The following is a 9,300-nucleotide window of genomic DNA, read 5'->3' on the forward strand; positions in this document are numbered from 1 at the left end:
TTTTGTCAGCAAAGTCGTTAAGGCAGATGAGGGCTAGTCAATTTTCGAACTCTGAGACATGAGGTCAATCAGCAGAACGGTCTGGGTTCCGAAAGACTGGCACCAACGCGAACAGTTTGCGTTGATGTGATGATTGATATGCTTCTCTAACATATGATTTGAGCCATGCCAAGACACAGCCGGCGACGCCACATCGAATTTCGTATTTTAGAAGAGACTGTCACGGTGCATTTTGTAAATCATTATTCAGAGATGTCCATACGTACCGAGGCAGCATTTTCGTTTCTTTGCACCGTCGAATAGAGTTGGTGCGCAAGGCATATCGCAACCTTAAGTTGAGATTTTGATCATGGACTGTAGACGCTGTTTTTTTCGCGTAAGATGATAGAGCAGCGGAACGAAGGGCTGTTTGGCCGACACTGAGAAACGCCTGACATGATCCTTTTGTGTAAAAGTAGCCGTAATACGAGACTACTTGATTGGACTAGAGCAAAATCCGAGGTGAACTCAGTTGCTTTAAAGCCGAGTTGAAGATTGCGCAGCGAGGAGGGCGATGAACTTATGGAGTTCGATGGGTATTTAATGTCCCAAAATTTGTTTGCGTCTAGATGACTAATGCTTTGCCACCTTGGAAACAGTGACTTCAGCCTTCTGAAAAGAAGGGATATGTGGTTTGAGAAGAATGGGCAAGAGTTGTTTGTTGGTGTCGAGCCATGGTGTCTGGAATAATTTTTTGGCAGGGTGGATTTGTTGTCATCCGTCTCTGTGAAGCCATCCTGCCTAATGCGTGAGGTTACGCATTGGATACATCAAAAGCGATTACCGCCATCAGAACAGCATGGTGTACATTGTTTCAGTGCCACCCAACGTCGTCCACCAGTCATCATGGGGAGCTCCGATCGCAGCACTACCCACTCGCAGACTACCAACGAGGTGTCGCTGCCGTGCATCGAGTCGGAGCGGATCATTAACAGCCTGGATCAGCTGCTCGCCAAGCTGCACATGGTGCTGCAGCTGCCGTTCGTGTGGAGAGACCTGGTGGCTGAGTGTGGCCATCGTCTGTCCGAGGAGCTGGGCCGCGCCGTCGAGACGTATCTACTGTTGCGCGGTCAGTTCCGGCGCGACGTCGAACAGCTGCTCGCCAGCGTGCCGCCTCCCAGCTCCGACCACAGCCTGGAGACGTTCGATGTCACGGGCACGGGCAGCGGCGACGCCGAGGCCGAGGAGGCACTCGAAGCACCCAGCAACGGGCTGCTGGGCACGCCGGGCGCCGACGAGGCGTGCGTGGCCGCGTTGGCCGCCACGATCGACCAGCTGGCGGCGGCGACGCGCCAGCTGGTGCGACAGTGGCGCCACCACGCCGACGCGGCCGACCTCAACAGCCGGCTGGGCGTCCGGTTCGCGGAGCCAGTGCGCCAGTTCCTCGAGCGGATGTTTGCTCTGCGGCGTCAGGTGAGTCAGTGGTCCGACAGGCGGCCAAAGTCGGCCGAGGCGGCCGAGCCACGCACGAGTCCAGCCGTCGTGTCCACGCTGACGCTGATGACACAACGGAGACAATAAACGCCTTCTTGTTTTGTTCGACGGTGTGCTTCCGACGTAAAAATAGGCTGGTACTTCCACTAACCATCACTCCGAGGCTTAAGCGACGCCAAATCTGGGCTCTATTGCGCTTATGACAGCCGTTAAGCCCTAAGATAGGCACTGCACACGAATAACTTATTGGGCCATTGACATCGAAGCCTCGAGCATTGGCTGACCTGGTGCTAGTCACTAGCCACGTACACAGCGAGTTACCGCTCTCTGACATCGATACGCCGGCGCCCCACTCCCGGCCGCTGTTAGTCCCTACCCCGGCCGTCTGGCCGCACTCTCTGTCCATCGCTGTGCGGCGGAACGGCTGCCGCAGATGTACCTGCGCCTGCTGACCACGCCGGAGCAGGAGGCGAGCCGGACGGAGAGGTTGCGCGCCATCTGGCGGCATGACAACAAGAACTTGGTGACGCTGGCCACGCTGAGGGCGCGCCTGGCCAGCCTGCTGCAGGAGCGAGACACCGACCGCCAGCAGAAGACGGCCATCATCGAGCAGCTGGAGCAAGAGATCGGCTCGGTGGAGCACAAGGCCACCGAGGACATCGCCAACATCATGTGAGGATGCCGACCGGTGTGCGCTGCTGCCCGCTGCCGACGGCTTCGCTGCGTGTGGGGCGGGCCATGAGGTCGGCTGGTCGTCGGTAGCGCATCGTGCCTTTTGACACTGCTGTTCAGCCGACATGTTGCGCCGCTGCACCCGTGCGGTCGTGCAGCGGGATGAACAATAGCTTGCCAAGCCATGTGGGGCGATGTTCCAGCAGACCTGTCTAGCTTCTGGGCAAAACATTGAGACAGAGTATTAGGAACGACCAGTGTCAATAGTGGTACAATAACTTGACGCAATCAATGCTGAAAACCTGCAGTTAATATAGATGTGATGACGGTAGCATTGTTAGCTTCCCTACAAGTTATAAGTCGATTTGTGTCGAATCGAAATGGATACACTGCACGCATTCCTTAAAGCGGTTGCTTTCTCCCAGAGGGGCAGCCGGAGCCTTGGTAGGGGGGGGGGAGGGAAGCACAAGATTGACGAAGGGCCCCGCGACTTACACTAAATGCTGGTCAGCTGGCGGATGAAAATGATGATTATCTGAAAGAAATACCTTTCAACGCTTTAGGACATCAAGTCGTACGCTTAGAAGGCAGCCTTGGTGTACATTTGGCGTGTGGGATTTTTATATTTATAACAGGGCGGATAACCATTTACATTCCCGCAGACAGTACACCCCTGGACCGCTGGGCCGGACGACCCTGTGGCCTCCCGGGCTTAATATGACCTCCGGCCAGCCCTTCGGGCCCCTCCTGCTCTCAAATCGGGACATGGAGGGAGGGGGGAGGGGCACCTCCTTGCGGTGCTTCCTGCCTGCGCCACTTTTTTCTCCAAAATGAATAGCGCCATCGGCTTTAATAGTTGCGAGCCCTAATTTCTTACCGTGCCACGCTACATGGAAAGAGTCTGATGAAACGTGCATCATGAATGCGTAGCTGACGCATGTCTGTTGTCCGGTGTTAGTGTTTTTTGCATGGTTCAAGGTCGTATCACGGTCATTCTAATGCGCATTTCCCTAAGACCCTTTTCGCCTATCCGGGCATGAATCCCGGCAACATTCTCAATAATACTCCAACGTGGCTGAAACCTCCGAATGGCTTGCAGCCTTCGGTGCGTCCCCTTGAGTCGATCGTGATGTGCCGTGGTCAGCAGCGGTCCGGGTGGTGACGACCGCTCGCCTGACCGTCTGACCAGCGGCAGCAGCCGGCGGGGCGGGGCGGCTCAGCAGTGCCGCGCTTCGCAGAGCCGAGACCGACGGCGACATAACTGCTGAGAGCGCGTCCTACCACATGGAGCGCGACCGGCTCCAAAGGCTGTTCGAGCGCAACGACACCGGGCTGAAGCAGCTCCGCGCCGCCAATCGCCTGGCCGAGACGGCGCTCAAGAAGCGCAAGTGAGGGCACTGAACAGGCCCGTCATTGGGCGGTGACATCCAGCTCACGGGTTGTTGGCTGTGCAGAGGGTTTTCCTAGAAAGCGACGCGTACCTCGGGTGCCAGGTGCAGCAGCGCCGCGATCTTCGAGGCAAAGCTTGAAGGGGCGGGTCCTACGATGCCTGTGTAGGAAACTGCAGCGCGCTGTGATGATACATTCGCTGCATTTATTTTTGGCAGTTTTTTTACTGCTGTAATCAACTCCGCAAACTTGTGGCATAAATATGGGCCTACGAAAGGCGATTACGGGGATATTTACCTCCATTTTGATAGCGTTTTAGTCCATATTCCAGTCCATACTGCTGTGCTGTATAAAGTACAAAGCGCAGAAGAAGCCATAGTTCAGCTTACGGGTTTTGGGATTGAAAAGTCCCATTGGCAAACGAATGTGCTGCTCCTAAAAAGGTAAACGGAAAGCTCCTTTTTGACGTCACGAAAGACTAAATATTTGTTTCGTTGATTCTTGCAAACAAAAGCTGCCTGCGGGCAGCATCGAGGCATCTGTAGTTTGTCTTTGAATGTTGGCTGACATCACTGAATATGCCCAGATTTAGCTGATTTAGCGGGTCTAGGTTGGTATATGGTGCCGGAAAAGTTAAAGCTGTATGAATTACATTACGCGTTGTCGTTGTCGAAACAATATAATTGTTCTGATCACAATTGGATGAATGATGTGCCATTTAAGTTGGGGTGCAGTGTACACTACAGTTAAGTGCATGTCCTCCATTATGACCAAAGGTAAAGGGATCTGGCTCATGACATGATTTCTGATTTCTTCTTCTTAGCTCTTCATTTCAGATCATTTTCTCATGAAGCAGGCTTTCGCAGCAAATCCGGGACACCCGCAATGGTTGCCACGTTTCCACTTTGATGTGCCTCAACATTGTGGATTGAAACACTTCCAAAATGCGACTATCACCAGGTGGAGGCCGCCTTCTGTTGGGCCGTCCGCGTCGAGGCCATCTGCAACATCATTAGAGCGTGTGAAAACTCTGGCAAAAGGACATACACCGTGCGAATCACGGAGTACCCCTGCCAAATTCTCCATATCTAATTCAACTACAATGTTTCGGTAGACCCAATGCCTTGAACATAATTCATTCCATTATCAATCAAGCACATGAAAAGCGCATAATAATCCAAAAATTGTCTTGTGGATCAGTCGAAGATTATCCTGCATTGGTGTATGCATATTGCTGGACAAGTGAAGTCGGTGAGCCCAATCATTTGACCTGCTACCGGAAAACGGGATTTCCTAATTGTGCATAGATTACGGCATCTCCTGATTCGTAAGATATCCCATTTTTGCGAGGCATTCCGTCTTTGTAGTGTGTATGTCTGCTGGCTGCTGGCTGTAACATGGGCTCTACGGGAGACGCGTGCGCTGTACTACAAAATATAGAGCACTAGGTTGTGGTTATGCAACCAGCGAGACCAGCCGAAGAAAAATGCAAAAATGATAAATTTCCTTTGAGCTGCACGGGTGCCTTTAGCCTTTTGCCTTCAGCCTTTTTGCCTTTTGCACGGCTGAAAAGGTGCTTTTAGAATCAAAGCGTTGGTCTCTTTCTCGGCAGAATGGAGTTGTAAACGCGTTTTTGCGATCGTGGTCCATTGAAGTGCATGATGCTAGTACCCGGTACTGCTTGGTTCCCTCAATAAAAGGCCCCTTGCTTGTGCCTCAGGTACAAGATCGAATCAGAGCTCGAGAATTGGTTGCAGAAGTACGATTCCGAAATGACTGAGAAGACGGAGGAAATTGAGTCACTACAAGCAGAGTTTGAAGCCGAGACAGCGGAAAGAGAGGAGTACGATGTGAGCTGGAGAGCGATAGCGTATGTTCTAAGCTCGAGGGACTTTATCACCGACGACATCCAGCCACAAAACAGCACACAAGGGGCCCCTGTTCGACCCTCGGTTCGGCAAAGAGTTCCTAGATTTGGTGGACCATACAACAGCGGCCCGCCACATACGCTGCGGCCTCTGCTTCCAGGCGTTTCACGTTAGTCGTGCGCTGTCTGCGCGCCGTGGGACAGCACCTCCGCGCCCTGCACCACCGATCAGCAAAGGTCGCGAGCCGTAGCGGGCACACGTGGAGGTCGTATTGGATCCTGGTCGGGCCAGCCTGTAATCGACTACCGAGCTCCGACGTGCAGCGGAGCTTTTAAGATTAGGGCGGAAAGCAATGGCAGCAAGCAAAGACAAGCACTTTTCACCGTTGCAAATAGTCGATTAGAGGAGCAGTGATTTGTATTGACATGGGACAGAATTCCCCTCGACGCCCAAACATCTTTCGGATGTTATCATCCGTTGTGTTTCTCAACTGGGCCATACCGAAGTTAGTTGGCATTATTAGCGCTCCATGGCGTTCATGTTTGTCTTTTAAGCCCATCTGGATGATGCGTTAAACACACGATCTTCTGAAAGTCTCATGGTTTACCCCACCAAGCATATTTCTGTAGAAGTCGCGGTTGTTTGATCCATTGGCCTTCAGTGTATGGTATCATTTATCGTTGGCTTAGACTGAATCACATGTGGCAGAGTGATTAAGATTCCTCTGCGTGACGTCTGTGCGATTTCCAAGCCTTTGAATCACTCGACCCGTTTCATTGGGCTCAGTTACGTTGTGTTCAGTCGACAGCAGTTTCGAATGTGTCGCTTTCGTAATGAAACGCCATTAGTTCACTGTTAACGTGTTTACGCAATGTCACCTTTGATTACAGCATGAGCAATGTGCTGCAAAACCAGACATTTTGGCTGACGGCTTAGAATTCTTTTATTCAAAGTTTGAAACGGAAGCTACCTAAATATGTTGCCATGCCGGTTTGCTACCACTGTTCAAAGCCAAATTGGATTGAGATGTTCCAAACTAGTTTGTCTTTGAGCTCGAACAAAAAATATGTTCCTAACCACGCACTGGTACACAACTTAACGCACATAACAAACGCTGTGTGCATTTGCAGCCCTATGGGCCAAATCACATCCTTGGCTTCTGGATCTGTGCACTGCCGGTGGATATCCCTCTCAACTGTAGGCTTACACTTGCAGCTGGGAGCGATTCGCTGCATTTGTGAGCGTGCTGTGTGTTCATGCCACTGTTTGTTGTGCAGGCAAAGGTGGAGGCCATCAGGGACCGTTATGACTCAATTATCTTGAAGAGGGAAAGGTTGGAGGAGCTACGCGTATTAGAGGAACAGCTAAATATAAAGAAAGAATCGGCAGCTGTTTATATACAAGTAAGCATATTTGCGACGAAATTTCAAGAACACGCGGCGTGCAGCTGTGATCTGGAAATAGCGTGCATGGTTTGTATTTGGCTGTGACGTCTGATCCCTGTTTGATGGACTCGTGGCGACAGGGATTTTAATCACAACATGACATTTTGCTAGCGTATTGACTCATGCGTATTGTCTACTGTTTACTGACATATGTATATTTCACTTCAGTACTTCTGGCGTAGATATCGCGCTCACAAGAAGCACAAGAAAGGAAAGAAAGGGAAAAAGGGCAAGAAAGGCGCAGGAAAGGGTGGAAAGAAAAGCAAAGGAGGAAGCCCGAAACACAAGAAGGGCAAAAAGTGATATTCAACGTCATCTTCATGCTTGCCCGAAGGGCGGCATATGTTATGCTTCAACAATATGCGATCGTATTTTTTGCTCACTTTCTTCTAAATGCTGTTTAGACCCGTGTTTGCCATATAATGCATTGAATCAAATATGACATTCTTATTTCCAGACACAAATTATGTATAGGTTAATAAAGGAGAAACACTAAGATGGTGTGTTTTGTAATATGTGAGATGTCATGATATCATGACCGCAGTTAGGGTGGATCAATTACTGAAATGTCGGAGTTGGACTGTGCGTATAACGCTGCAGCACCCGGTGTTGCGCATAACATCCGGCTTGTGTCATTTCGAACATAGTTTCCAGTGAAGGCGCTGTCACTTCCGGTGAAACGGAAACTGTTGAGTCCAACTTCAAGTTTTGGGCATCTTTGTAGAGCTGTTGGAAGTTTATATTTCATTGAACGATATAACTTGTATTTGCAAATTGAAAGTTATTATTTATAATTTGTATTTGCAAATAAACGAAAAGAAACAAAACGAAAAACTATATTTGCAAATTTTCTTCTGTTCACTTGACATATCAAGTGTCGTCAGAACACACAAACACAGAAGCCCAGGAGGAACAGCTCCTTGCCGGTTGGGACAGTTCAAGGTAGATCATGGACTTGCAATAAGAAGGCACCAGCTTAAATGACGGCAACCCCAAAAAGAATGTTCGGGTTGTGACGCGTACATAATTAAAAAACCAAATACCACCTAGTGCTTATGAGAATACAACAAAATTACGACTGCCGGAGATGCATTGCAAACCAGCCGAACCGTTATGCACGTACTGATAAACCAGACGAGGATGATAGCCCGCACAATGATTCCAGTGGTGATTATGATAACTCGACCCAATGCTTCGGAGTAAAACCGAAGTATTTTTCTGGTAACCTGATTCTGAAGGTGCATCAAATATATAAATTGTTATCGGCGCTAGCAATCGAATCCATGTCACGAACATTTACGGAGCCGAAACATGGCGTCGGAAGAGAGTGTTTGTAACCGCTCCGTAGTCCTCATGTAAGAGGTTCACATAGTTGTTACTGAACGCGGCTTACTATTCGAGATCATAACGCACAAAGGACCATTTTGTGTTGAAATGTTCAATATTCAGTCCGAATCAATTGATGAAAAAAAATGATATAGCGCAGCTTTAACGTGCACGCTCGCAAATCTCAATCATAAAACATCGATGCCCGGCGTTGCAGTCTTCGTGGGCTGCTCGAAGCGGATCTGCAACTAACACTAAGCGTTGGCCAACGGGGACGGAAATCTGGTGATAAACCTGGAAGAATAACAGCAAACTCTCTATTTTTGGTGTTGTGGTTATTGCTAATCCGAGCAGAGGAGAACTTCAAAATTGTAAAGATAAAAATACACGCCAGCGTAATTATTGAAAAGAGCAGACTTCTTTTGATGCACTCTCGCAAACATATTTCACGCCCGTCGATCCGGCGCGCACGGGCCCGCCGCCCGCAATTACGCAGTGGCTAACGCCGTCTGACTTTATGCAATCTGCAACCACGGTCATCACTGTTCTTGTTCCCGAGATTGTGAGTGTAGTGTCAAAACTGTTCGATGTAATTCGTTCCACTAGTCAATACCGTAAAAGGATGAAGGTTCTCAGGCAAATATAGGCTGGCTCTTCTTTTTTGACTCATTTCGACCCACTATATTCAACACTAATGAGGCTCCCTACATTTTTCGGGCAAGGGACTCCTCGAGTAAAATACTAGGGGTAGGGACGCATTAGTGTCAGAGGGCTCCAACCGACGCAAGAAATCTCTGACATTCGGGGTTCCACCCCCGGTCCTGCTCAGCAAACATCCCCCTGGAGGACCCGAGGCCCCTTATTGGCGCGGGATATGGTGTTGGCACTGTGGGCCCTGACCAACATTGGAGACCCGCATCGTTGCAGAGGCCCCGGCCAATGCAGATCGCGGGTCTGGCCTTGTCCCTGCTTGGGGAATGGGCCCTCAGAGCTCAGACCGACACAGAGCCGACTGTTCGGTCGGTGGCGATCTCCAACCGAAATGGAGGACTGTCTCTGCACTGTCTCAGACGTCCCTAATCGGTGCAAGAGGCCCTCTACCTGACATTTGAGATCACGTCCTTACG

At 50.1% G+C, this 9,300-nt stretch overlaps 1 protein-coding gene across 1 annotated transcript; it reads left to right on the forward strand.

Moving 5' to 3' along the window:
* The first annotated feature begins 1,372 nt into the window (after positions 1–1,372).
* Positions 1,373–7,595, forward strand: LOC119112455 (dynein regulatory complex protein 10). The gene is made up of 6 exons (XM_037236654.1): positions 1,373–1,452; positions 1,907–2,145; positions 3,384–3,533; positions 5,255–5,384; positions 6,680–6,805; positions 7,016–7,595. The coding sequence occupies exons 1-6, from the start codon at positions 1,432–1,434 to the stop codon at positions 7,148–7,150; spliced, it is 801 nt and encodes a 266-aa protein (XP_037092549.1). The 5' UTR covers positions 1,373–1,431; the 3' UTR covers positions 7,151–7,595.
* Positions 7,596–9,300: the final 1,705 nt, after the last annotated feature.

The sequence above is a fragment of the Pollicipes pollicipes genome, unplaced genomic scaffold (assembly GCF_011947565.3).
Source record: "Pollicipes pollicipes isolate AB1234 unplaced genomic scaffold, Ppol_2.1 Scaffold_7261;HRSCAF=8764_pilon_pilon_pilon, whole genome shotgun sequence".
NCBI lineage: Eukaryota > Metazoa > Arthropoda > Thecostraca > Pollicipedomorpha > Pollicipedidae > Pollicipes > Pollicipes pollicipes.

What these genes read in the sequence shown, in the direction of transcription:
- LOC119112455 (XM_037236654.1), top strand. Translation starts at nt 1,432, where the DNA reads ATGTTTGCTCTGCGGCGTCAG. An exon ending in GAGGACATCGCCAACATCAT is followed by an intron (nt 2,146 to 3,383) that starts GTGAGGATGCCG and finishes CGCGCTTCGCAG; the next exon opens with AGCCGAGACCGACGGCGACA. An exon ending in ACGGCGCTCAAGAAGCGCAA is followed by an intron (nt 3,534 to 5,254) that starts GTGAGGGCACTG and finishes CTTGTGCCTCAG; the next exon opens with GTACAAGATCGAATCAGAGC.